The following is a 27529-nucleotide window of genomic DNA, read 5'->3' on the forward strand; positions in this document are numbered from 1 at the left end:
ATCATGTCTAGTCCAATACTGATGTTCGGATGTTCCTTTAGGTGCCCACGAGTGAGCAGCTCTGTCATTCCATGCTTTCCAGGAGGCACTTGGCTCCTGGGGTGTCATAGTCAGCTTTTGTAGATTCTGCATGTTTTGGGGTTTAAACAGTGGTGCCTCTAGTTGTAGCATTAAGAGTGTCCTCAGACTTCACATGTACCATCCATCCCTTTTAAAAATTGCAACTGCCAGTTGGGCTGTGGTGGCGCACGCCTTTAATCCCAGCACTTGGGAGGCAGAGGCAGGCAGATCTCTGTGAGTTCAAGACCAGCCTGATTTACAGAGTGAGTTCCAGGACAGCGAGGACTGTTACAGAGAGAAACCCTGTCTCAACCAAAACCAAACAAAAAGAGTTGCAGCTGCCAGGGCTAGAGAGATGGCTCAGGTGCTAAGAGTACTTGCTGTTCTTTTAGAGGACCCAAATCCGACAGCTCACAGTCCCCTGTGACTCCTAACGCGTAACATTCTGGCCTCTGTTTGAGCACCTATGCGCATGTGGTTCACATGCATACCCTCAGACAGACACAGAGCAAACAGATCTTGGTGAGTTTGAGTCCAGGCTTATCTACATAGTGAGACTCTGTCTCTAAATACAAACATACTTACATATGTACATTACATATTCACTCCAGCTGAAGGCTTGGAGGCACCTGGAGGTCTTAACCAAACACCCTAAATCTCCAGGTGAGTGGTGTTCTGAACTGTTGGTGTGCTTATGAGCCCTGTGGACGTCTTCTAGGTGGGGTTCAGGCTTTTCTTGTTTTGTTGTCCTCTTATTGATTTGTAGGGGTTTTTAATGGATTCTTATTTTTATTTATTTATTTATTTTTCATTTTACATACCAACTACAGTTCCTCTAATGGATTCTACATGTATTTTTTTTTTCAAATACATGTACTTCATACTTGGGTTTGTTGTTTTGTTTTCTTTCTTAAGAACATCTCTTTTTCCCCTTAATTACATTTATGTATCTTGTTTGTCTACATGAGTTGCACATGCTCTTACGTGGAGGCTGAAGGATTGGTGGGAGTCATTTGTCTCTTTCCACCATTTGAGTTTCAGAATTGAACTCAAGTTGTCAGGCTTTGCACCTTTGCATGATGAGCCATCTCACTGGCCCCATTTAAGTTTTTAAAATGTATTGTTAACTAATGTATATGTATGGGTGTGCCAAGTGTCCACGGAGGCCAGAAGGTGTCAGTTTCCTTGGAACTGGAGATGTAGACAATTGTGAGCCTCCATGTGGGTCCCTAACCTACTGAGCTCTCTCTCTTTTTTTTTTCCCAAATAATTTATTTATTTTTATTATATGTGCACTGGTGTTCTGCCTGCATGTGGTGTGTCTGTGTGAGGGTGTCGGACTCTGGAGCTACAGACAGTTGTGAGCTGCCATGTGGGTGCTGGGAATTGAACCTGGGTCCTCTGGAACATCAGCCAGTGCTCTTAACTGCTGAGCCATCTCGATGGTACCATCTCATTTTGTAGCCCAGTGCTGGGTTACAGGGTTAGTTACTTCATCTGGCGTTGGACGTCTTTTGGTGACAGAAGTTGTGAATTTTACTTTGGCCCAGTTTATTGACTTTTTCCCCTTTAGTGCTTTTTTGGTTCTATTTAAGAAAAGTAGAAATGTCTGCTTACCCTAAGTTCTGAAGATCTATTCTGGTAGCTTTTATCTTTCACCCCACTTGGGATCAGCTTAAGTGAGGCAGGACTCATGTGGCTGTCCAGTTGATCCACACTGTCCCCTGCTGTCTCCTTCTCGGCCCCTGTTGTCCGTCTGTCTGAGGCTCTTGGGGACGCCTCTGTTCACGGGTGTGCTGGTCCCCTGCACCAGTTCTGCCTGCTTCATGTTCCGGGCCTTTGTGCTTTCCTCCGTGGCTGGTCGTGGGGGACACACCTCTCTCTTCCCTCTTCAAGGTGTTCCTTCTCATCAGTGGTCCTTTGCATGCTTGACCAACTCCCAGAATGGCCTTTTGGTTTCTTCCAGAATAATTGCTGACATTTTCATTGGGGGTTGCATCAAGACTAGGTCGAAGAGGTGACATTATCCTTCATCTCACAGTATTTTCTATTTTTAAAGATTTATTTTATTTTTATTATGTACATATATGTGGGTTTGTGTGTATTTGAGTACAAGAGTCAGCAGAGGCCAGAGGCATTGGTTCCCCTGGAACTGGAGTTACAGGCTGTGGTGGGCTATCTGACATGGGTACTGGGACTTGAACTCAGGCCTCTGAGAGAGCAGTGTGTGCTCATAGTTGCTGAGCCCCTTCTCTAGCTCCTCACAGTATCTTCTGACTCCTGCTGAGTCTTCTCACCCACAGCCTCTTAGGCTTTCATCATTGTGACAGGTGCCTGAGAGAGCAGCCTTGGAGGAGGAAGATGCATTTGTCTTACAGTCTCAGAGTTGGGCTGTGGTCCCTTGCCTCATCTTTAGGTGTGAGTTACAGTTGTTACAGTGGTGGCCTGTGTGAACTAGATGCTGCTCACCTTGTGGCATCTGGGGGAAGCAGAGAGAGCAATGGAGATAGAGGGCACCACCTCCCAGTGTTTCCACCAGTGTCTGTCAGTGGGTCGCGTCCTCCCTGATAAAGGCAAAGCCTCTGTGAGCCTGGTCTCCTTTGGTGATCGGCTTCACCAATTGGAGACCAAGCATGTAACACATGAGCCTTCTGGAGGATACCTCAAATCCAAATCATAACGATTTCTAGATATTTGGTGTTTTTTCGGTAACTCTGAATGCACGTTGGAGAGTTTCGGCCCTTTACTATTGGTTGAAGTGAGCTTGTGGACTGTACATGGCCTGTTCTGTGAATGCTTAGGCCTAAGGTCACAAACCGAGGACTTGAGATTTAACGTTTTTGTACTGATATTTAAAAAAAAATCTTATCAGTTATGAGAAAGGTAAAATAATTCCTAATTGTTGATTTATGTCTCCTTGTAGCTCTTTCAGTTTCTGCTTTTCAGTCTGGAGCTGTGTTGTTAACTGACACTGTACCTTGTGAGGTGTCCCGTCTGTCTGTGGAGACATTTCCCCGAAGGTGGTGTTGTACGTAGGTGTCTCAGTTCTGTTCTGCTCAGGTTAGCCTTTTCTTCTCTTTGGGTGTGGACGTGGGTGTCTCTGAGATGACTCAGTTGATTGTCAACAGGATCTAGAATCACTCAGGACACAAGCCTGGATGAGACTGAATTGATATGGGAGGAGCCGCTCTTCACCACCATCTGTTGCTGGGGTCTGGGACTGACTAGGGAGGGTGAGTGAGTTCAGCGTCAGGACTCACCTGTCTGCTTCCGGACTGCAGATGCAGTGTGGCCAGCTGCCTCACACCCTGCCTCCATGCCCCTTCCGTGTGGACTGCCTTCCACCCAGAGCCTCGAGGACGCCTCTGTCCTTAGCTGCTTTTGTCTGGTGCTTTGTCACAGCCACAAGAGGTGGAGTGGCCAGCGACCTCCGTGTGTCCTTCCTACTCGTGCTCTGGTGTGCAAGGGCAGACGTGTAAGGGCGAATGTGGGTACCCTGCCTGCTACCTACAGAGTCAGGGTTGTTGACTGTTGGTGCAGCCACTGATTTAGGCAAGGATTTTCATTTCCTTTTTTTTTTTTTTTTTTTTTTTGAGATAGGGTTTCTCTTTGTAGTCCCGGCTGTCCTGGAACTCACTCTGTAGATCAGGCTGACCTTGAACTCAGGGATCTGTCTGACGAGTGCTGGAATTAAAGTGGTGTACAGCCATGCCCAGCTTTATTTATTTACTTATTCATTCATTCATTCATTCATTGAGGCAGGGTTTCACCATGTAGCCTTGGTTGTCCCGGAACTCACTATGTAGATCAGGCTGCCTCTGCCTCCTGATTGCTGGGATTAAAGGCAGCTCCAACCACACCAGGCCATTATTTATCAATGTGGGTAGTAGGGTGGGGGTTTATACGTATACGTGTACTGTGTTCACTTGTGTGTATGCAGGCCAAAGATTGACTTCTGGTATCTTTTCCTCTGTCATCCTCTACCTTTTCTCTCACTGAACCTGGACCTTGTTGTTTGTGGAAGAATAACTAACCAGTGAGCTCCAGGATCACAACTCATGCCACCATGCTCAGTTTTTTACAAAATCTCCAAGTTCCAGCTCACTTTACCCACTGATGTATGTGTGTGCATGTTCACAGGTCTGTGTGTACATATATATGTGTGGAGGCCAAATGTTGATATTGGGTGTCTTCCTCAATTGCTTTCTACCTTGTTTTTGAGACCAGTTCCCTCACTGAATCTAGAGCTCACTGATTTGGGGATGCTAGCTGGCTGGTCAGGAATCTGCTTATCTCTACCTCCCCAGTGTTGCAGGTAGAAGTATGTGCCATTATATCTGGCTTTTTACATCTTTGCTGGGGCTTGAACCCAGGTCCTCATGGATGTGCAGCAAGCACTATACCAACTAAGCCATCTCACAACCCTTCAATAGTATTATTGTTTCTGTTATGGATGGTTTCTCACAACATACCCCTACAGCTTTTTGATTTTACAATGGTGTGAAGTTCATGCACATTCAGGAGAAGCTGTACTTGGAAGTTTGGTATTCTGACATCAGTGATCTGTAATATCCTTGGCACTGTGTAACGGATCTTCCTTTGGACTGCCAGCTCCCAAATAATGACACAGAGACTTCTTATTAAGTATGAAAGCTTGGCCTTAGCTTAGGCTTGTTCCCAAGCTCTTATAATTTCAATTAACCTGTTTATATTAATCTATATTCTGTCATGTGACTTGTTACCGCTCCTACAACTGTATGTGCCGTTTCCTCTGTGTTTCACTGGCGGATCACCACCTCTCAGGTTCTTCCCCCAAGTTTCCCTCTCTCCCTGGAAGTCCCCCCATCCTCTCCTGCCCAGCTATTGGCCATTCAGCTCTTTATTCAACAAATCAGAAGGTGCCTTAGGCAGGCGAGGAAGGACAGAGACACATCTTCATGCAGTGTGATCAAATACCCTGCAACATTTCCCCCTTTTTGTCTAAATAAAAAGGAAAGGTTTTAACTCTACCACAGTAAAATTATATACAATAAGGAACAATTATCAGGTAAGAATTGCATCCACAGTGTCCAGTCCATTTGTATATAGAAGATTCAGAGAAAATACTCCATTATCTATCCTATCTTGGTGAGTCCAAGTTTTAAACCTAAGCCATTTTCTATCATAACTTGTATTACCAACCTAAAAATATCCTTTTAGACCTTAAAACATTTTCTTAGATAAACAACTTAAGTTTTTTTGTCTCTTAATTTTATGAACTTTACATCTCTTTTGTGAGTTTCTTTTTTTGAATTTGGTAATAAAGAAAATGGTAAAACTATAACTGTCTAGTCTCCAACCCCATCAGAGACCTGAGAAGGATTAAAATATTACCTAAGTAAACAAGAATGCAGAGCAAGCGACTTCCAAAACTTTAAAAATGACAGAGACATCTGGCTGCCTGGATAGTCACCCCAAGGTTCCTCTGCAACATTGGGCATCCATCTTTAGCCTACAGGCCTAGAATATCTGACAGACTTTTCTGTGAAGCTGGATTTTGAAGGACTGGCCTGCCTTCTCTTGACAAAGTTTGATAGTCGACTTCCTTTGTGTCCTCTTGTCCAATTTGGACAGCATACTGTCAGCAGTTGAGGCAAGGGCAGTTTCTTTGCCCAGTGGCTACCTTTGTCACAATGAAAGCAAACTCCATATGGAGGTTCTTCAATGGCCATCATCTTCTTTGAAGTAGATTGGTACCGCCAGGAGCAGATGTATCCATTGTCTTAAAATGCCTATGTTATTAAAACTTTTTAAATGCCTATGTTATTAAAACTTTTTAAATGCCACATTCTGTAGATCTCGGAAGTGTTTGAAGACCACCTATCCATCTAAAATGTATCTGTTTAACCTTGAAAACATACCTAACATGACTACAAGTTTGATTGTTATAGAAGACTAACTACTAACCTTCATTTCTTAATTATCCTAAATAGTTTGTAATAGTAGATTTCAAGGGCTAGAACTTCACAATTTTAAATGAGGTGCATAGATGTAATACCTTAAACAAGATATACATAGAAATATATATACAGTATAATAAGAATAACCTTAAACTTGTATCAATATATAAAAATCCATACCAATGTAAAATATTTGAGACTGGTAGTTGCTTTTTGGTAATTCAATAATCTATCCTTTTATCCTGTCATTTCTATATCCCCCTTTTCTTTCTTTTCATCCCTCATCCCCATTTTTTTCTTTTATATCCCAACGCTGTGATCAAATATCCCGCAACAGCACTGGGCAACAATGGCAAGCTGCAGCTCCCTCCTAGCCCACTACCAGAGAAGTCAGTGACACTCAAGTGACACTCCCTTCAGTTGCTATTGTCAGGGTATCTTATCCCAGCAACAGAAAAGAAGCTAAGGCAGATAGATGGTCACCCAAGGGCATTAGCTACTATTTCCAGCTTTAGGTAGTTTCAAGTTATGTTAGGTTTATCAAGGTATAACCCCACTGTAAGTCTAGGAACGGCTGCCCTCAATTCTGATTGAGGTTCCATTTTTGGTCCTTGGTTTTCTGTCCTTTCGTCCTGTTTGCTGGCATGCTTGGTATTTTTCAGTCATGGTCTTTAATAAGAAACTATGGAAGTTCTGAGTGGTGTAACTCCTGGTGTGCCCAATGACAGCATGGGCAGGGGCTGTAGCTAGCTGGGGTAAACATGGATTCAGTCTGCCCTCATTCCTAGGACATGCTGCTAATTCTCACTTAGCTTTCATCTTGTAACTACTCTGTTCCCTACATGCTCTGCCCTCTGCTGGCTTGTACCTCAGAAGAATGGGTTACATAGGAGCAGCATACTTCTGTGGGGTTCTGTTCCTTTCTTTAGGCTGTGGCCGCTGGAGCCCATGCTCCTAGTTCTTAGTACCCACTGATGAGTCACTCTGGAATCTAGACTGTGGACTGTGCTGTCTGGCTCAACTGACTCAGTGTCCTGGGCGGTAAGTCTGGCCTTTCCTTGAGTGTTTGCTCATGTCTTCAACTGGCCTACCCTAGTGTTTTCATCTGGGAAAACCAGTGTGACACCAGCTTTTCTGCTCTAGATGGATGTAGCAATTTGGTAGTGAGGTTAAGGAGATTAGCCCATTGCTTGTTGGATTGCAAATGATTTTCCTAGTTTGTCAAGTCATAGTTTTTAACCCCATCCTGTGTTTTGGGTAGGATGGGGTGGGAGAGAATCCTAGTTAGAAAGGCTTTCTCGAGGCTGGAGAGTTGGTCCAGCAATTAAGAAGATTTGTGGCTCTTGCAGATGACCCAGCACCTGCATGGTGGTTCATAACATCTGTAACCTGACCTCAGAGGGCACAGGCATGTGCATATATATGGTGCACATGGTGCACATATATGAAGGCAAAGCCCTCATACATAAAATTTAAAAATCTAAAAATTAAAGACTTTCTTGGAGTGAGGGAGTTAGTTCAATGTATTTACTTCTCAGCTGGGTGCGGTGGTACACATGCCTTTAATCCCAGCACTTGGGAGGCAGGGGCAGGTGAATCTGGGTCTGAGGCCAGCCTGGTCTACAGAGCGAGTTCTGGGATAGCCAGGGCTACACAGAGAAACCATGTCTCAAAAAAAAAAAAGTATTACTTCTCTTCCAGAGGACCTGAGTCTGGTTCCCTGATTGCCAGCACCCACATGGGTGGCTCACAGAAAGATCTTTGTGTCATATAATAAATTCTTAGTGTATAGGTTTAATTGGGAATTTTAAAAAAATATTTATTTTTGCGTGCATTGTTGTTTTGCCTGCATGTATGTCTGTGTGAGGGTGTCAGATCCCCAGAACTGGAGTTACAGACAGTTGTGAACTGCCATGTGGGTGCAGGGAACTAAACCCAGGTCCCCTGGAAGAGCAGCCAGCGCTCCTAACCACTGAGCCGTCTCTCTAGCCCTGGTTGGTACTTACGTTATTTGCTGGTTGGTCTCTTCCTTCTGTACTGTTTCTATCGCTATGGCATCCTAGCACTTGCTGCGTTTTCGTTTGTTTTCTATATTCTGGTTTTTGAGACAGGGTCTTACATATCCCAGGCTGACCTCAACTTTCTATGTAACCAGAGATAACCTTGAACCTCAGATCTTCCTGCTTTTGTCTCCCAGGTGTGCACACTCATGCCTAGTTCACACAGTGCTAAAGACTGAACCCAAGGCTCCATGCATGCTAGACAAGATGTCTCCCAGCTGAGCCATGTCTCTGGCCCTACTTTCTGCATTTTGATCTGTTATTCATTGCCTAACCCAGCCTCCTTCTCTTTCTTCTGAGATAGGGTTTTATTGTGGAACCCTGGCTGGTCTGGATCTCACTATGTAGACCAGGCTAGCCTTGAATTCACAGAGATCTGCCTGTTTCTGCCTCCTAAGTGCTGGGATTAAAGGTGGTCGCCCCCATGCTTGGCTCTTTAACATTAAATTCTCCACCTTCCTCATTGTTCTCATTAATAGTGTTCTGGATGCTGTTTGATTTATTTTATGAATAAATATTTGAATCATTGAATCTAAGAAACCTAAATTTCCCTTTTGTTTTTGTTCTCGTTGGAATTCATTAATAGTACAGATGAGCGTAAGAATGTGTGCCTGGGGGCTGGAGAGGTGGCTCAGTGGTTAAGAGCACTGGCTGTTCTTCCAGAAGTCCTGAGTTCAATTTCCGGCAACCACATGGAGGTTCACAACTGTCTGTAATGAGATCTGGTGCCCTCTTCTGGCCTGTAGGCATACATGCAGGCAGAACACTGCATACATAATAAATAACTTTAAAAAAAAAATAGAGAGTGTGTACCTGTATAGTAGCTCTTCTGCAGTGCACATTATGAGTTTCCTATTCAGCAGGTGGCCGCGGCTTTGATGACTCAGCTGTCACTCAGGTCTCTGGACGTGGCTTCTGTGTGGGTCTGTTGCGTTGGCATGCTGACAGTAGCTGTCTGTGTGCAGGGAAGTTGTGGGTTTCCTGTAGTAATGTTTTCCTGTTCACCTCATGGAGCCTTCCCTGGATCTCTTGGTTCACTTCCTTCTTTCCCATCGCTACATTTCCGTTTCTTTTGTCATGTACGCCATTGTGTGCCTGTTGTCATGGTGCCTGTGGCCGGAGTGGGCAATTTGGTGTTGTCTTTGCTCAGCTGGGACTGCCTCTGTTGGCTAGCCTTTCGAGTTCATGTATAAGAATGAGCAAGCATGGCCACAGCTTGATGTGCTACAGATGCAAACACACTGCATCATGCCAAGGCTTGATCTGGGCCTGGTTAACTGTTTCTTAGGATCATAAATGTTTGAACTGCTTTCTGACTGAGGTAGGAAGATACTGCCATGAACCCACCACACAACCTCTATACCCTTCTCAACCAGGCTAGGGCATGTTGTAGCTTCTGTACTGTGAAGAACACATTCTGGGAGCCGGGCCCTGTCCCAGGAACTCTAGCTGCTCCTCCAGAAAGGACAAGCTGAGTCAGCTCCTCAGCTCAACTGAGCATTTGGCTGGTGCATCGTTTGCTCTCTGCTCAGGGACCTCACAAAGAGCCAGAAAAGGAGTCCATGCCTGCTGGGCAGCTGGCGTGAAGGTGGCTGAAGTAAGATTAGTTAGAAAGCATGACAGTGGCTCTAGTGGACAACATGTCTTGTCTCTAATCCTCAATGAGGCTGGGTGGCCTTGTCCTCTTCGGCCATGAAGCCAGCAGGGGGTGCTGGAGCTCTAAGGAACCTTTCAAGAGGGGTGGATTCCTCTAGCAAGGAAGGCCCCACAGGGAGCAGTCTAATGTAGATGGCCTGCTGGCCCCTTCCGGGAAGCAGCGGATCTTGGGCAAGTGTGAGTGGTGTACACCTGCATGTATAGCAGTGAGCTACCAGCAGGTCAGCTTTTGTCCTGTAGCCAGCCAGAATGAGGCTGCCTGAGGGAGCCTTGATACACACACTGTCTGCCCTGGCAAGGTGCTTGATGGCAGAGTAGCTGGAGCCTGGCCTCGGGTGTCTGTTCTGTCTCTGAAATTCTTTATCGAGAACAGAAAGTGCATTCTCTGCCTGTCCGGACTCTACTGTGTTAGGGGTCAGGGCCCCTTGTGGAGCCACAACCTCGGGTAGCTGGGGGAGGGGCTATAGGATGTTTGTGGACTGTGGCCTTAGTCAGACCCCTGTATTTCCCAAGCCTGAGCTGAACTGTAGGGGGTGGATTTGTGTCTTTTCTCCTGGCTGCCTCTGGACTACATTAAGATGGATCGATGCCAGAATTGTAGTCAGCAGGGTACTCTGAAATCAGATGTCTGGCACACCGGATCCTGCTTATCGACCAAGATCCCTGCTTCAAAAGTAGCTCTTCCGCTGCAGGAAGCTGTGGCACAGTGCTGGGAGCTAGCCTGACTCTGAGGCCGTGCTGGTCTTCTCCCTGAGCCTGAGGCTACCCTGGTGGGATGGATACCCCTCCCTGACTTTCTGGCCTTCCTTGCAGCTGACTGTTAGAAGACAGTTAGGGCTGGACTCCCTTGCTCAGAACTCCAAAGGAGCTGCTACCACTTTACTGCACATGGTCGGCAGTCGGGATACCGACCTTCAACCTAGTACAGCCCTGGGAGAGTCTGGGACCCCTGATCTCCCACATTACCCCAGGAAGTTAGTTCCCGCTTGGTTGCATTCACTAATGGAAGCCTCAAGCCTCATGCCTGTGGTCAGCAGCACTGAGTGCTGTTTGGGTCTGTTCTGCTCTGGCTGTGGCTCTGACAGAATAGGTGTTTGCTGACAGGTGCACTCCCTGCTCAGGCTGTCACACAGGTGAGAGGACCGTCTCAGGCCTTAGCCTGGTTCCCTCCACTCTCTCAAGCTGAGTGGCTCTAGTGCTCTCACCTGGGTCTCACTGCTGCTTCGGAGGAGAGGGTGGGTGCAGGACTGGGGGTGAGGCGGGCCTGGCCAGCAGTTGCGCAGACAGAGGCCGATGCCCACAGAGCCAACAGCTTGCAGCGTGGTGTATCATTGTGTACATGGTCTCCAGCAGACATCCTTACAGCATGCAGAGTTCTTTCCCCAGTCTCAAGAAACAATTTGATTGTACATCCCACTGGCCTGTGCTCTGGGGTACAGGAGCCAGCATCTGTTATCAGAGTGGAAATTGGGGGTACCTTGGGGTAAGAGGTCCCTCAAGCACCAGGTGGAGCTGAGTCTGTTTTCTGGGTCCCATAGATTTTGTTGGAATACACACTTGTCCTTTACTGTACAGTTCCCCGTGTAAGTTGACCAGAACTTGCTCCTTACTGTCTTTCTCAGTGTGCCTGTCTGGTCTGAGCTGGCTTTCCCACCTGTGCTCAGGAAGTTCAGGGCAAGTGGGGGTTGGAGACCTGTTGTCAGCTCCACTCTGTCTTGAGAACTTTGTAATGGGAACTCGTTTTCCAAGGCAGACCATAATGGGGATTTTTCTTTTGGTTTTGTTTTTGAGACAAGGTTTCTCTGCGTAACCCTGGCTGTCCTAGAACTCACTGTGTACACCAGGCTGGCCTCAAACTCACAGAGGTCCATCTACCTCTGCCTCCCAAGTGCTGGGATTAAAGGTGTGCCCCACCATACCTGGCCTTTAATGGGAGTTTTTCAGGAAGCTTGTCTCCCAGCATCAGCAGAGTTATGTTTCTGGGTGATTTTTGTTGTTGTTGTTGTTGTTGTTAAGCTGAAAAAGCTGAAGGTTGAAATAAATCATTCAAAGTCACGGATGAGGTGTTGCCTTTCCTTGTCAGTCTCCATGGAATTGGTAAATGATAATCCCCATTGAAAATAACTGACATAAAATGACCAACAAATGTCTTTATCTTTGGTCCAGAGCATTTAGGAGAGCCTACTTTACTGGGCCCCTAGGGACAGAACACCAGGGCCTGTCAGCGTCCCCTGGGCTCTGTTCTCATCAGGGAGCTCTGTTTCCACGATGGAGCAGCAGCCCTTTGTCTCCCAGCCCACTCAGCACTCTCCAAGGCCTTCTCCACTGATGGGTGGGAAGTGCATTTAGGGAGAAGTGACTTTTCTGTGGCTTCTGGAAAAGGTCATGTCTGCCACCAGCTGGAGAGATACAGAATACATTGAGCCGGGTCAGAAAGTGGCCTGGGAGGCTGGCTCTGCTACCCTGCAAGAGTTAGTGCCCACACTGAGAAGGACTTATCTGGGCCTGCAGACCATGATGTAAAGCCTCTCTAGCTTCCTTCAGGGGTTGATTTAAACTTCCATCCGGATCCTCTAGCCTTTGTGTCCAGTGCCAGGTTTCTGTTCTTTACCATGGTGGTGCTAGGGGACAGGAACCTTGATACAGGACAGGCCATGAGGGCACAGCAGGGGAAGTCCTCCTCAGTTGTGCTAGCTTTCACCACTGCCTTTTGGGGAGCAGATGCCCCTGGAGACTGTGACCATACCTGTTTTAGTATGCCACCCCCATAAGCATTGTCCCCTAAATCTCTCCTTCATGAGAAGGATTAGTGTGCTGAATTTCAGGACTGGGTCTCCAAAGAGCTTAAGAAAGGAGTTTAGGGTGTGATGGGGACAAGGGGCTCTGAGCCCGAGTCCCGTCGTAGGATGGATGTACTGACTTAAGGGGACACAGATAAGATAGCATCCCCACTTGGCACACTAGGTAGCCATGGTTCCTGCCAGAAGAGCCAGGGCTTCCTAAAGAGCCCCACACATTCATGAGGTACACCAGGCTCCAGCCTGCTGAGGTATCTGGCCATAGATGGGCTTTTTCTCACACTTGAGAGTGGTAGTTCTCTCCCCCTGGCCCTGGATGGACCTGGGCATCTCTCAGCTGTTTGGTGCTGATTTTTTTCTTTTGTTTGTTTGTTTTTTTCAAGACAAGGTTTTTCTGACAGCTGTCCAGAACTCACTCTGTAGACCAGGCTGGCCTCAAATTCACAGAGATCTACCTGCCTCCACCTCCTGAGTGCTGGGATTAAAGGCGTGCACCGCCACCACCCAGCTTCCTTGGTGCTGATTTTTATTTATTTGTTTTTAAAGAGTAGGCCAGGACTGGAGAGATGGTTCAGTGGTTAAAAATACTTGCTGCTCTTAGAGAGGACCCAGGTTCCATTCCCTGGTGGCTCATAATTGCTTGTAACTTCAGTCCAGAGCTATCTGGTACTTTCTTTTGTCTTCTGCAGGTACCAGGCATGCATGTGCTACACACATACATGTATGTGTAGACACTCACACATACATATATAAATAAATATTACAAGTCAGAAGCCATTCAGAAAAGCTTTTTGAGTTTTGGCTCTTAGACATCAAGGCAGGGAACCAGTAAAGGTCCTCTGGCCAGGCAAGAGGCCACCTCGCTGTTTCCTGTCACAGAACTGTGGAACCAGGAACTACTGCCTCTCAGGAAACTTGAGGAGGCCAGGCCGAGTTAGAAATAGCAGCAGTACTGGGATCATCCCAAACGCACAGTGGAGAGGTGATTCAGGCAGTATCTGGTGGTATGATGAGGGGTTGTAGTACCACAGAATTTATCATCACTTGTAGGGCCCTTCAGGAAGAAAAGGCCCCAGGAAAGTCAGCAGCAGGTCGAATGAAGCTCTGGGTTGCCAATGATCACCCCCACCTCAGATGAGAGGTGAGGCCCTGAATTCCTGTGCAGCCCAACAGGGCATCCTGCCTTGCCAGCTCAGATGTGCCCAGCCATTATTTGGCATTGCTGTGGGTCACATGGGGGCAGCATATCCAGTCTGTGACCCAAATGCCCTGCACAGCCCTACTCTTTGGGGTTGTATGGGAGCATGCACCTAAATAATGGTATGCACAGGGGTCACTGCGAGTTCTTGTTTCTCTTGCCACAGTAGTTGAGAAACTTGACCTCAGCCTGGCCTTGTGGTACACAACTAACGCTAACACTCAGGAGGCTGAGGCAGGAAGATTGTGAGTTTGAGGCTAGCCTGGACTGTGTCAGAAGAAGAAAAAGAGAGGAAGCTTCGATCTCCATAGCTTACAGCTGGCTACAAGGCCTGTCATCATTCCTCCTGTCTTGGGGTCTTTGGTCCAGGTGGTGCTCTGGGTCGGCCTGGGCGTCCTGGTGGTCAGCACACTCACTACCCTGTCTGTGAGCGAAGAAGCCCCTCTGGACTTGACACCAGAAGCTCGAAGTGGCCGCCGAGGAGATGCCGAGGGCGGGGTGAAAGTGGAGTCTGCCCGGCTGTCAGGTATGTACACAGACCCCACCCTAAATCCCCTGAACTTTCCTGGTGTGAGTGTCCACAGCATCAACTCAGGGTCACGGGTAGTGCTTTCCAAGAAACCCCTTATTTCTGCTTTAAGGATTTTGCCTCTGTCCTGTGAGTGACGGAGCTAGTGGGAGGTTCTAGCCTTGGGCCCCACCAACTCCATTCCGTGAAGGTGTGCTGTCTACATGGAGGCTGGCCAGTGTGCTGCCACCTCTGTGCAGGTGACATGGGGGATGGCACAGTGCCAGCTTGTGCTCAGATCTCCATGCCTGGCCATTGTGGACACTGAAAGGTATGTAAATTTATGGGTGTTGCCCACATCTGGGTTTTTTGTTTTTTGGGGTTTTTTTTGAGGATGTAAATTTGAGCCAGTGTTCCCCTTGACAAACCAGCTAGTCTATCTCAGCGTTGTTTGCTGTTTTATGTTTTTCACTCTTGGCAGAATTACAAGTTCGTCACACAGTGGCAGGCGACCTCAGCAAGAATCTGTGGTGTTCCATTACTCCCATCTGTGGCCGTGCCACGGGGCGGGGCGGTGGGTGGGTGGGATGGGGTACAGGATGTGTGTTTTCAGAGTGTCATTCTCTGTGTATGTCTGTTTGGGGTGGTTGATGCACCCCCAGGCCTTCCCAGGTATAGCTGTAAGGGTAACACATTAGACTAAAAGTCAGTGAGGTTTGGGTCTAGATTTATGGAGCGTCTGACTAGCTCTGGCTCTGGGGAGGCATGGGTAGGGAAGAGCCCCATCCTCCCTGGCGAAGTTTGGGCTGTTGTGTAGGTGCTGGCCAGTCACTTATCCCGGAGACATTGCCTGTAGTGTACAGAAGAGAAGGGCACAACCTGATGCACTTGCTGGGAGCTCTTAGCACCTTTGATACAGAGGTCCTCAGATTTCTGTCATCTCTGTCAGGGCTCCACATCCAGTGCCATCGCCTTGGTAGCTGTGCCCCAAGGTGCTCTCCTGGGCCGCCCTCTTCATTCAGCCCAGGGCTTGGAAGTAGCTGCTGATGCTGTCCTCTGTCTTCTTGGATTGGCAAAGGCAGAGAAGAGTCCTCCTTTCCCAGCTCCCAGGAATCCAGAGGCGAAGGACAGACAAGGTCACTGGGGGACCCTGGGCACAGCTGGGTTCTCAGAGGTTGAAGATGGAATGTTGAGAAGCTGCAGGGGCCATGTCTTAGGTGGCAGTAGATTGGGTAATTTGGATTGAAAAGAAGTCTGCTTGAGGAAGGAGGTGCCCATGTATGCCCATCCTAGCTAATGGACACTTCCTTCCAGAAGAGCCAGTCTGATGCCGCTGCCCGTGCCACCAGGCCAAGAACAGATGTTGACATGAGAATGGCAGCATGAGAGGGAAGGGGTGTGTGGTGGTGAGGGTGGTGTCTGGTGAGCTGCTGTGGTGCCCTGCTGTGCTGTGGTGCCCTGTGGGTAGCAAGGACATCATGACCCTGTGTACCTTGAGGTCACCCCAGCAGAACTCTGCAGTTCTGTCTCACTAGGGCAGTAATGAGTTTCTCTTCAGTCCAAACTCAGGCTCCTATGTGTGGAGCCTCAAGTCATAGCCAGCAGCTGTGTCCCGTCTCTACAGCATGTACAGGCCGCCTGCTCCTCACCTGTGCTCTCCAAGGCCACATCTGGTTTCCATTTCTTCACGAGGCTATAACAACACACATGCTCCTCTCAGAACCACATGCTGTCTGTTTTTAGCTAGTTCTGTTTTCTAGCCACCCAGCCTCTCTTAATTGAGGGCTTGCCTCATTTGGGCAGGGCTAGGGCTAAGGGCTTCTCTGACTGTCCTGCCAGCTGCACCATCAGGGTAGGAGAGCCTCGTTAATTGGTCTCTTTGATCTTGTGGGGTCACAGACAGAATCTGCTTGCTCTGGTGAGAGCCCAGCATGTGCTGTGACTGTGTCGTACCCTCACATGGCACACGTGACCATCAGGTGCAGCCTGGGGCCCCATGCTTGGTCTTGTGGGCCTTTGGTGAGCCTGGCCGAGTCCCTGTGAAAGCTAAGAAGACAATTATCCATTTAAAAAGTCTAATTAGGCCATTTATCTCTGTGCCTGATGGTTCCCTGGATGGTCCTGGGGATGGATTTGGATTTTGTGGTGTTGCGGCTCCTTCCCTGCTGCGCCGTGGTTGCTTCCTTTCTTCCTCTTGCCCACCCACCTCGTGCACCATGGGGCAGCACAGCTCAAGTCCACATCCCGGTCCCCTTTCTCCTGCAGCATGGGGGCAGCACTGGTTAGTGGGAAGTCGAAGTTAGGGGGGCATGCTGTACAGCCATGGGGTATCGGTGACTTGAGGAGTCCTCCTGTGGTAGACCTTCCCTCTGTCTTGTCGTCACTCCCTCTCTGGGACCTTCCGTGGTTTCTGTTGCTGCCTGTCTTGGCCACTCTTCTTGTGGAGGTGACAGAGGCCCCAGCACCTTTGATAGTATCAAGATGTGTCCTGGAGAGACCCTGCCACTGTATGCCCCTCTCCTGGGCTGACTCCTTGACAAGGGGGTCCTGTCACCTCTCCCTTGTGCTGTGATGAGGTTTTAAAAATTCTTTGCGTCGCCTGCTCCTTGCTCATACGATAATCTTTTTTTTTTTTTTTTTTTTTGAAATGGCAGTCCTGGATCTCACTCTGTAGACCAGGATGGCCTTGAACTCACAGAGATTCGCCTGCCTCTGCCTCCCGAGTGCTGGGATTAAAGGCTTGCACCACCATCTTGCTATGATCTTGTTCAGTTTTTCTGCTGGTGTGCCAGGAGACATCAATGGGCTCATTTCGCTAGCTTCCTCTGAGGTGATGGTACTCATGGGACCTGCTGGATTAGAAGGACTCCCCTTGGGTAGCTGCTGGCCTGTGTCAAATCCAAGTGTCTAGGGCTGTGGTGCTGCTCGAGAGGCACAGTGCTGGCTCTCCCTTGCCACCCACCACACACGCCAGTTTGAGGAAGAACCAGCAATGAAGAACAGGGGAGACTTCTTGCTGATGCCAAGGCTCCACAGTGCTGGTCCCGGCCATCAGCCCAGCCCTCCAGCTCCCAGGAGCTTATGGTGTGAGCCATATTTGGAAAGGTGAGCTATGGAGCCATCCAGCTAAGCCCAGAAGATTGGGCTGTAAGTCAGACCTCAGCAAGTGACATTTTCCTCACTGGAGCCTGGAGAACAAAGCAGAAGCTCTCTGGAGCAGGGTCTGGCTTTCAGAAAAGTGTTAGGCCATTTCTCTTACTTCTTCAGGAACCCTGGTCGCTGAGCCCCTAAAGGTGGGGCTGCTCTTGCACCACCAGGGCTCATCCCCTGGTGGGATGAGGGGATGTTCTAGGACACAATGTTCTAGCATCTGGGGTGGATGCCAGCATCCAGGGGTGAACATTCCCATCTCTACCAACAAGAAGACATCCAGGGAGAACAGGTGAGGCCGGCAGAGCTGCACTGGGATGCAGAGCCTGCTCTCCAGCTCCTGGTTGCCCTGAGAGATGGAAGCAGCCTCAAGCCAGGCAGTCAGGTGGACTGGTAGAGGTTGTCTCCAAGAGGGCAGGAGGACAGGGAGGGGGACGACAAGGGGAAGGCTTACAGCCCGCAGCAGGCCTTGCTTCATGAGCAAGGCCTCATGAGGCAGGCCTTTGGGCCCTCTTCTCACTGAATGAAGGACACTTTTGATGAAGCTGTCATCTGCTATCTATGAGGCAAGACTCCTGTCTGACCCCTAGGGAAGTACTGCAGCAGGTGAGCACATGACCTGTCACCTCATTGGTCCATTCCTGTGTGTAGGAGGAGCCCGAGACCTGGCTGGAATGTGGCAGCAAGTAGCTACCATAGGAGATTCTTTGCTGGCTCCAATTACTAGTGCTATTTGCAGGCCTGGTGACTATGGGGATAGCCTGTAGACTGTGTGAGGGGTCTGTGGTGGACAGGGTATTGCATTGGTGGGCAGGAAGCATTGGTGTGCTTCCTTGGAGCCATACTAGACCTTCACTTTTTGGTTGTCAATTGGCCTATGGGGCAGGTGAGCCAGTCACCACTGCCTTGTTTCCTGTTTCCACCCTGTGGTTGCCTTGAAATTGGAAGCAGATTGCCGGGGGTAGGGGGGTGTTCTTGCTCCTCAGAGCTGCCAGCTTTGAAAGTTTGTTTGGTTGTGGCCGAGGGCATTGTCAGTATCCATCCATGATGAAAGGTCTGGTTCCGTCTTGGAGAAGCCATGCCCATCTGGCGGGGCCCGTCTGCTAGTAGTGTGGTCTAGAAAACCTCGACAGCCTCTCCTTGTCCATCCAGTTCCTGTCCTAGACTACAGGCAGGTATGGCGTTCCTGGAAGGCCTCCCAGAGGAGCTTCAGGGCCACTCCATACCTGCATGGTCACTTATACCGTGGTACTTCCCCCGGGGCTCCAGACAGTGAGCGCAGGCTACCCCTCACCTGAAAATGAAGAAGACACCACTCAGAGTAGACTGTGATTTGGACAGGGAGCTTCTATTTCTTTCTCCCCCCTGATTTATGGGTGCATCTTTCTTGTACCAGGGAGTTACCATGGGATGAAGACTGTGGGGGCGGGCGGTGTTTGGCAGGGGGCAGGGTATCACACAATGGCCCATCAGAATAGTGATGTGGTAGGATCACCTCCCTTGGAAGAGGACAATGAGGAAAGCCACCTGCGTTAATCAGCCTTGTGTGGCCAAACTGACAGTTGAGTTTGGGGAAGCAGAACCTCAGAACTGTGTACAATTGGGCCCCATGTTGTCTGGAGCTGGATGTGCTAAACAGCTTAGAGGCCAGCAGCATCTCCTTGTTTCTGTTTGTTTTTCTAGACAAGGTTACTCTGTGTAGCCTTGGCTGTCCTATAACTCGCTCTGTAGACCAGACTGGCCTTGAACTCACAGAGATCCACCTGCCTCTGCCTGCCGAGTGCTGGGATTAAAGGCGTGCGCCACTACTGCCAGCTTGTTGTTGTTGTTGTTGTTTTTTGTTTTTTTTTAAATAGGATCTCACATAGCCCAGGCTGGCCTCCAACTCTATATAGCTGAGGATGACCTTGAATTTATAATGTTCCTGAATCTACCTCCAAAGTACTAAGATGATACTAGTTTATGCCCTGCTGAGCCTGAGCCCTGACCAGGGCCTATGCATGCTACCAACTGTGCTAGATCCCCATCCCCAGCTCTCAAAGGTAGTCTACGAAGCTAGTGTTCTCCAGTTCTGTGACACTACTGTTCTTGATGGAGCATGGATCCCATGCATGTGTGGGTGTGTGAAGGGCGATGCTGGTGGCCTCCCCTTTTGTTCTCACCTGTGGTGTGCATTTCTTCACCAACAGCAAGAGGTTGGCAGGCCTGCCCAACCACATCCGGTGTACTCTTCCTTAAAGGCCTCAGTCTAGGCAGTAGGGCAGGCAGTTTGGTGCCTGTTGGGAGACCCAAGGGACAGGCATTGGCTGTGTGCTCATACTGCCACCTGGTGGTTTTGGACAAGTATTACATAGCGTGGTCATCTGCCTATAGCTATAAATTGAATTTTGACATTTTTTTATATTATGAATGAAAGAATGTTTTCTGTGCTCCTTCGCTGGTAATAACGATTGGACAGGAAGAGACTCACCCCCACTCTGCCATTCGGCTTTGATATGTGGTTCTGATCTTAGGAGGATGACCCAGTCTGGACTGGTTGCTAGAGGCTCACTGTGCTGTGCTTGCAGTCCAGGATCCCGTTGTGGTTGTTGCTGAGGATAGTCGGGAGAAGCCAAAGCTTCCAGAGGACAAAGAGGTACTGGAGCAGGCCCAGATTAAGGGTCCTGTAGATGTGCCTGGAGGGGAGATCCCTGAGGAGAAGCAGGAAGCTGCACAGCTGGACCGCCCTGCTCAAGGTAAGTGGCGCTAGCTGCCTTGACAGAGAAAGGCTTCAGCAGCCCTGTGTGGCCTGCGTGTCTTCCCTCAGCCCATACAACTGCCCACTGCTGTCCCCCTTGTAGCGTTAACATTCTAGGAATCCTGCCAGTCCTCAGATAGCTGTGGAGGGATCTGAGGCAGTGGCCCATGTCACACTCGTGGGAGCCAGAGACCAATTCCCTAGGAGGCTAAAGTGGGACCTCTCTTCAGCCTGATCTCAGCCTGTCCTTGTGTCCTTCCAGGTATTGCTGTCCCTGTGGGCGAGGCCCACCGCCATGAGCCTCCCATTCCTCATGACAAAGTGGTGGTGGATGAAGGTCAAGACCAAGAAGGGCCAGAAGAGAAAAAGCCACCTCCCAGGCTCACAGATGAAGGGGACCCTGGGGACAGGGGGCAGGTGGCACCACCTCCACCTGAGTCAGAGAAGGAAAAGCAGGAACCTGAGAGAGGAGAAGAAGGGAAAAGACCTGAGCAAGCCCTGGCAATGGGGGAAGATGACCATCCCCAGAAAGTTCCAGAAGCAAATGACCAGCCACCTGTCCAGCCCAGGAAGGAAGATTCCAGAGCAGACAATAGGGATCTGCATCCGGCCCCCCAGTCCAGGCTCTCTGTGGAGCAGAATGCTCTGGAGGCTGGTGAAGGTGTCCAGGCCGTGCAGAAGGCCGCAGGGGTCCCACAGAAGCCTGTGGAGAGTGACCTGGAGAGCAACATTGGTGAGTGCCAGCCTCCTGGAGATTTTCTCAGAGGAAGCTCCCTTGGTAGGTGCTGCAGGAACCCGTTAGTCGTCCTCAGTCCCCAGCTCTCATTTCACAAGATTAGCATGTGAGTGTCGTAGCCCCTTCAGCAGCTGGTGGAGTAAAGAAGAGCCTGGTGGCCTGACAGCTTCTGTAATATCTGTCGCACAGTTGTTTGCCAGACCACTAAATGTCAGGTGCCATGCTGTTCTCCTGTGTCTGGGCGCACACGGGGGACAGTGCAGGAACGCTTGACAGGTAACACATTGTTAAGTGCTGTCTAAGAGCTGGTTAGGACGGTGCTTGCATTTTAATTGGCGAAGGTAGTTAACATTGGCTCACTGCCATCAGCTTGTGAGATTGTTAAATATTTTTTTATTACTTCCCTGGTAATCATCAGGTTGAATATAAACTGTGCTGGGGGTGGGGGCTAGCTATGGAGTCACTGCAGGGAACCTCTGCCAGCCCCTCACCCCACCCCTGACTTTCTGACTTCCCACAAACCAGCTGAGTCTCCCTGTGTGCAGGTGGGAAGGCGGGCCTCCCTGCACACAGGCCAGAGGCTGCAGCGGAGAAGGAGCAGGAGGAGGCCGAGCAGCCAGGTGGAGACCAGGCAGGGAGCAAGCTGGAAGGTGAGGCTGCCTCCGACCCTCAGAAGGAGCCCCAGAGTGAGGTGGGATGGGGTGGGTGCTCCTGGATCCCTCCTGCTCCACAATTCCTGTTCCTTGGTTTTTATGCCAAGGAAGCACCTTCAGTGACCCCCGGCTATTTCCTACCAGTAGCTTTCCTCTGGCACCTCTTCAGGACCGTTTTTATCTCCCTTTTTCCCCTTAAAAAGTGTCGCGTAGTTACATGGCTTTTCTTTGTTTGTTTTTTGTTTTGTTTTGTTTTTTTCAAGTCAGGGTTTCTCTGTGTAGCTTTGGAGCCTGTCCTGGACTAGCTCTGTAGCCCAGGCTGGCCTTGAACTCACAGAGATCCGCCTGCCTCTGCCTCCCAAGTGCTGGGATTAAAGGTGTGCGCCACTGCCGCCCGGCTTGTTTTATGTGGTTTTTGATTACCATTTTTATTTCATCTTAAAGCATGTATGCTGCTATTTCCCCAACTCAGGGTGTGTAAAGCCAGCTGGGGGTGAGGCCCTAGGACACCAGGTGTGAAGACTCATCTGAAAGCTGTGCCTTAGGTGGAGCTGTGCATTAGTGGGCTGGGGCAGCGTTGGTGGTCAGCAGCATGCCCTGTGTCCTCAAGTAAAGGCCTGCGCTGGCATCTGAAGTTCACTGTGGCTGACTCGCCCGGAGTTCTCTAAACTTCCGTGTTCATTTTGACTTTTTATGGTCGATCCCACAGTATTTAGTGTACAGGGAAGGTGGTGGTGGTGGCCCTCCCAGGGGCCCTCCAGTGACAAAGCCCACCTGAAGTCTGACCCCTGGTCTGGCATGAGGAGCAGACAGTGGGCTGCGTGACTCTCCTGGATCAAACTCTCTGTACTGCCCAGGCCATCTCTGAACCGGGCCTGCCTTGAGTGTTCATACCCTACCTCGCAATGGGTGTGAAAAGATCCAGGGTTTGCTTCTCACGTGGCCCTGCAGGCCAGACTCCAGCAGCTGCCCAGCAACTGCAGCTGAGATGGGACTGCTCCAGGCTGACCGTCAGTGTGGGCCTGGGAGGCGGAGCTCACAGGCTCCCTCTGCCTCACTGGAGCTTACAAGTGGCTTGGTAAACCCCCCACGCTTGCTGTTTTTCTCTGTGGTTTTAGTCTGACTGTATTTGTTGGTTGTAGTTTCTGTAATCTATCACTTAAACATGTTTGATTCTTTGTTCTTTTTCTTTCTGAAGAAGAGACTTTTCATTATTCCCTATTGTGCCTCTCTTCCATGTGCCTCTCAATGGGATGGACAGCTGAGATTAAAAAGCTAGTAGCAGGTATGGCTCAGGACTGTGTTGCAAGGGAAGCATGTGTGTGGAGGTTCTGACAGTGTGGGAACAGCACCTAGGTGGCATACTCCACTTGTGAGGGCCCTGCATGAATATGTGTCAGTCCCGAGGAAGTGGTACCCTTCCAGATGCAGCACAGCCCCCAGGTGGCATCTCTGACACTCCAGCTCCCTCCTTTCAACTTTACTTCTTCTCAGCCCCTGTGGCCTTGTCCTCAGAGGACAGCCAAATGGTGTCTATAAGTAACTTAAGGTACCACCTGAGCTAGAGACAGGGTTGGGACTGCATGTACCTGCTGATGCTGTGTGTGGCTTGCATCCATGTATCCCACGGTGTCTAGTATGGGGGTTTCCATCCCATCTGGTCCTGGCAGATTCTGGCTGGGAAAAGCCAGTCCCTATGGTGTCTCACCTTTGCCACATGGGGCTTCCAGCTGGACATGGTACCATTCTTTCTGTCCCAGAACCAACTCAGCTAGTCCACTAAGGAGTACATGAGACATGGGGTCTGCTCTTGCAGAACCTTGCTTTAGTGGTTGGGAAGTGCCAGCAACGTGTGTAACTTTGTCTTTATATAACTGGTAGTTTTATGATCATTCAGTCAGGGTGAGGTGTGGCCTGTTGGGGAGACTGCTTTGAGTTTTTTCATGTGAAGGGAGAAGAAAGGAGGCCTTTCCTTCCCAAGCCAGTGTCTGAACCTTAGATATCGGCAAAAGGGATAGCACTGTCCTGTTGGTCAACTCTGTTCTCCTCATGGTGGGCCCCAGTACCCTCACCTCTGTTCGACTTGCCTTTCTTTCCTTGCATTAGCTACTGAGGGTTTTGGGGAGACCCTAGAGGTGTTCATGGGCATTCGTCACTGCTCCTGAAAGGACACTGACCATGAACTGCTTCAGCTAGTTACTGGTGCGGAGCCTGTGAGTGTGTGCCCTGCCCTGCACCTGGGAGCTATGTGGCCCTGGCTAGCTCACAGATTCTGCTTGCCTATATCTCTTGTGTGCTAGGATTAAAGGTGTGCTCCGTTCTCACCCCTAAACAACATGTTTTTATGCTCTGACACCTGGTCCTTCACCCACCATCTTCTAAAGATGCCTAATTTTAAAATGTATGACTTGTGAAAATTAACCTGCCTTAGCTGCTTGCTGTGGATAACTGGCCCAGTGCTGAGGTGCTTGTAGTGAGAGGCCAGCCAGCCCCTGCTGCACTTGTTGGTGGCCCCCAGCAGCAGCTGGGGTGAGACTGGGCCGTACCCACCAGTGTCACGTGGATGGGACATAGCATAGGCAGGCCTTCGTCTTCCCTGTCTGTCCAGTGTCTTAACCCCCTGATCTCACCCCTGCTGACCTGGAGCTCCCTTCTTTCCTGAGGCTGCCACTAAGTGTCTGGGCCACAGTGATAGGTTTGCATGCTCCACTTGAAGACTTTTTTTGTTTTTAAGATTCTCTACATCTTGGAAGAAATCTTCTTAAAATATTAACACTTTAAAAAAAAAATAGCTTTTAGGTTTTATTTTCCCTTGTGTTAGTCCTAGAACAACTATGTGAGGTAGTAGGGGAGAATCACCCAGCTCAGAGAACCTGTAACTTTTTGGTACATTCCTTCTTAATTTTTGTCTACACGTGCACTTTCAGCCAGCAACAGACAGGGAGCTTGCATCTGCCAGTGTGTCTGAACCACTGAGGTAAGAGTAGAAGCGGGCGGCACTGTTGCTGCCCGGGAAGGCTGCCCTGGAGGCTCATCCTGATTAGGGCTTATGCCTCTAGCCTTAGCTCAGTGCTTCACTGCTGTGCCAGTGGGACTGAGGTGATGCAGACAGTGGTGCTGATATGGGCATGGCAGGACCAATTCCCCCACGGGTCACTGTGTGCCTTACAAGGCCATCGGTACGGCGGGTTTCTGGCAACCCTATCTGGAGTCCATCTGATTGTGTGTGTCCCCCCAGAAGCTGGGAGGGCGGAGATGCTGGACCATGCCGTGCTGCTGCAGGTGATCAAAGAGCAGCAGGTGCAGCAGAAGCGCCTCCTGGACCAGCAGGAGAAGCTGCTGGCTGTGATCGAGGAGCAGCACAAGGAGATCCGGCAGCAGCGGCAGGAGGACGAGGAGGACAAGGCTAAGCCTGGTAGGTAGAGTCCCGGGGAGCAGACGGCCAGACAGGCCAGGCCTGGGGCTAGAGCTGAGGCTTGGTGGCAGGAAGTGTGGAAGGAGAGTTTTGGTCTTGATGAGTGATCCTTTTTATTTATTTTTAGATTTATGTAGTTTTATTGTGTGTGTGTGTGTGTGTGTGTGTGTGTGTGTGTGTAGGCTAGAAGAGGATGTCAGAGCCCCTAGATCTGGAGTTACAGACAGTTGTGAGCTGCCTGAATAGGTGCTGGGAATGTAGCTCTGGTCTTCAGCAAGAAGAGCAAGTATTCTTAACTGTTGAGCCATCTCTCCAGCTCTTAGTCATTCTTTTTCTGTTTTTGTTTTTCGAGACAGGGTTTCTCTGTGTTGTTTTGGTGCCTGTCCTGGATCTCTCACTCTGTAGACCAGGCTGCCCTCGAACTCACAGAGATCCGCCTGGCTCTGCTTCCCGAGTGCTGGGATTAAAGGCGTGCCCCACCACTGCCCGGCTCTTAGTCAGTCTTAAATGTTTGAAAGATTCTTTTCAGTCAGTAAATCAGCAGCTTGTGTTCATTTCTGTGACCAAACTGATGCTCACCTTCATTTGCAGCAGACATGCAGCCAGAGCCTGGGATGGCAGCACTCAGAGGACCAGAGGAGGAGACCTGGAATGAGCATGCTGGGGAGACAGTGGAAGAGGAACCTCCACAGCCTTTGCAACCTGTGCTTGGAGCTCCTAGAGGTCGCCCTGCTTCACCCCAAGAGATGGGCCAGCAACCCCTGGAGGAAGCCAAGGCAGGGCCAGGCAGAGACCTTGCTGACCTTCCTGTTGGTGGCTCTGATACAGAGCCCCAGGGGGTCCAGACTAAGCTAAGAGAAGACCAGAAGGGTGCTGTGCTTAAGGTGGCTGGAGCTGGGGGGAAGCTGGCCCCCGGGGACTTGGAACCAGTGCTCAAGCCAGACCCTGCTCTGGCACCCAAGAGTCCAGAGAAGCAGTTTGCAGAGAAAGTAGCCAGGCAGCACCAACATGCCTTTGGTGGAGGTTCCCAAGAAAGGAAGGAAACTGTAAAGGAAGCAATGGCCACTGGTGCCAATATTCCCAAAGAGGCTGCCCAGCCCTTGGCAGGGGCAGAGGCTGAGGACTCTCGCGCAAAGTCCAGGCAATCAGGACCCACCATGGTCCCAGCTAGGCCAGCAGATACAGGCTTTCAGCCCCAAGCTAGGTTTCAGCAAGAACCCCAGGCCATCTCTGATAAAGGTCAGGATTCTCACCCAGAGGTAAGAAGTGAGGCTCCCCGAGGGGTTCGCACACCTGCCGAGGGGCAGCACACAGGGAAGGAGGAGGACACCGTCCTGGAGGCAAAGAAGAGGCCAGATCCTAATTCTGGGCCCAGACGAGCTGTGCCTGGGGGTCAGAAGCCAGAGAATGCCAAACCCAACCGAGACCTGAAAGTGCAGGCTGGCTCTGACCTCCGGAGGAGACGGCGGGACCTTGCCTCTCATCCAGAGCAGGAGCTGGCTCCGAAGGATGGAGTCATCATTAGCTTTAACTCCCTGCCTAATGTACAGGGGAACGACCTCCGCGGTGCCCTGGACACCCAGCTCCGTCAGGCTGCAGGGGCCGCGTTACAGGTGGTACACAGCCGGCAGATTAAACAGTTGCCTGGAGACCTGGAGGAGGCGTGAGAACCAGCATTGGACAGCAGCATTGACTGGAGGCCACACTCTTGTGTCCTCACGATGAGCTGGGAAAGCCTAACCCAGACATCTTGTCACTCAGTGGTGTCACTTGCTCCAAGGCTTCGCCAAGGCACTCGCCAGCCCAAGTATGGTTTGGGCCTTGAGCCAGCCCAGGAAAGGTAGTGCCGAGGTCCAGCTCTGCTGCTGCACCGCCACAGCTCTTGTCTGGTCAGCACTGACAACTCTGACTTGACTGTCCCATGTTCTCCACGGTGTGGGAAACCCCCTGGGGAGGCCCAGGGTTGGGTATAACTTGACTTGGGTTGGGGAAGGAGGTACATGGCCTTCCTGGTTTCCTATCATACACATTCTTTGAAATTGATTATGAAACAAAAAATAAAACATCACTAACATCTAGTGGGTCAAGTTGATTTACCTAAAGGATAAACTTACTTCAAGATCCTGGTACCAAACAGGGCCTACAGGTCATGGGGTACATTCCCCAGCCATCATCGCTGGATTCAGATGGTAAGTACAGTTGGGGACTCTACAGGCAGCTTGGTTCTGTGTGTCACGCTGACCCCTGTTGTAGGGAGGTTGAGTTGTCTTCATTCGCTTACCAAGTAAGGCACTTGTGAGATTAAGGGACAAGAACCTGGTTTGTCCCCAAGCCCTGCTATGAAGGACTTGGAAGGCCCAGGAGTCTCAGTGGAGTCATGTGAACCAGGCCACACCCCACTGTGTGCTCTCTCTGCACCTCTTGAAATATATTTTATTACATTTTTTAAGAAGTTAAGATTTAGGCTGGGCAGCAGTGGTGTACACCTTTAATCTCAGCACTCAGGAGGCAGAGCCAGGTGGATCTCTGTGAGTTCGAGGCCAGCCTGGGCTACAGCGCGAGTTCCTGGACAGGTACCAAAACTACACAGAGAAACCCTATCTCGAAAAACCAAAAAAA

At 49.9% G+C, this 27529-nt stretch overlaps 1 protein-coding gene across 14 annotated transcripts in view; it reads left to right on the forward strand.

The window, feature by feature from the left end:
• Nucleotides 1-26988, forward strand: part of Slc38a10 (solute carrier family 38 member 10) — a 53806-nt gene extending 26818 nt beyond the window's left edge. The window contains exons 11-17 of one of the 14 annotated variants that reach the window (XM_052759837.1): nucleotides 14081-14237; nucleotides 19937-20104; nucleotides 20369-20839; nucleotides 21388-21492; nucleotides 22694-22780; nucleotides 24734-24910; nucleotides 25502-26988. In XM_052759837.1, the coding sequence (XP_052615797.1) occupies nucleotides 14081-14237; nucleotides 19937-20104; nucleotides 20369-20839; nucleotides 21388-21492; nucleotides 22694-22780; nucleotides 24734-24910; nucleotides 25502-26577 (2241 nt within the window). In that variant the 3' untranslated portion in view covers nucleotides 26578-26988. The remainder of the gene's footprint in view (nucleotides 1-14080; nucleotides 14238-19936; nucleotides 20105-20368; nucleotides 20840-21387; nucleotides 21493-22693; nucleotides 22781-24733; nucleotides 24911-25501) is intronic. The other 13 variants (XM_052759839.1, XM_052759838.1, XM_052759841.1 and 10 more) reach the window with 13 other exon arrangements.
• Nucleotides 26989-27529: the final 541 nt, after the last annotated feature.

Source organism: Peromyscus californicus, unplaced genomic scaffold, assembly GCF_007827085.1.
Source record: "Peromyscus californicus insignis strain IS unplaced genomic scaffold, ASM782708v3 Scaffold_3__1_contigs__length_106647218, whole genome shotgun sequence".
Lineage (NCBI taxonomy): Eukaryota > Metazoa > Chordata > Mammalia > Rodentia > Cricetidae > Peromyscus > Peromyscus californicus.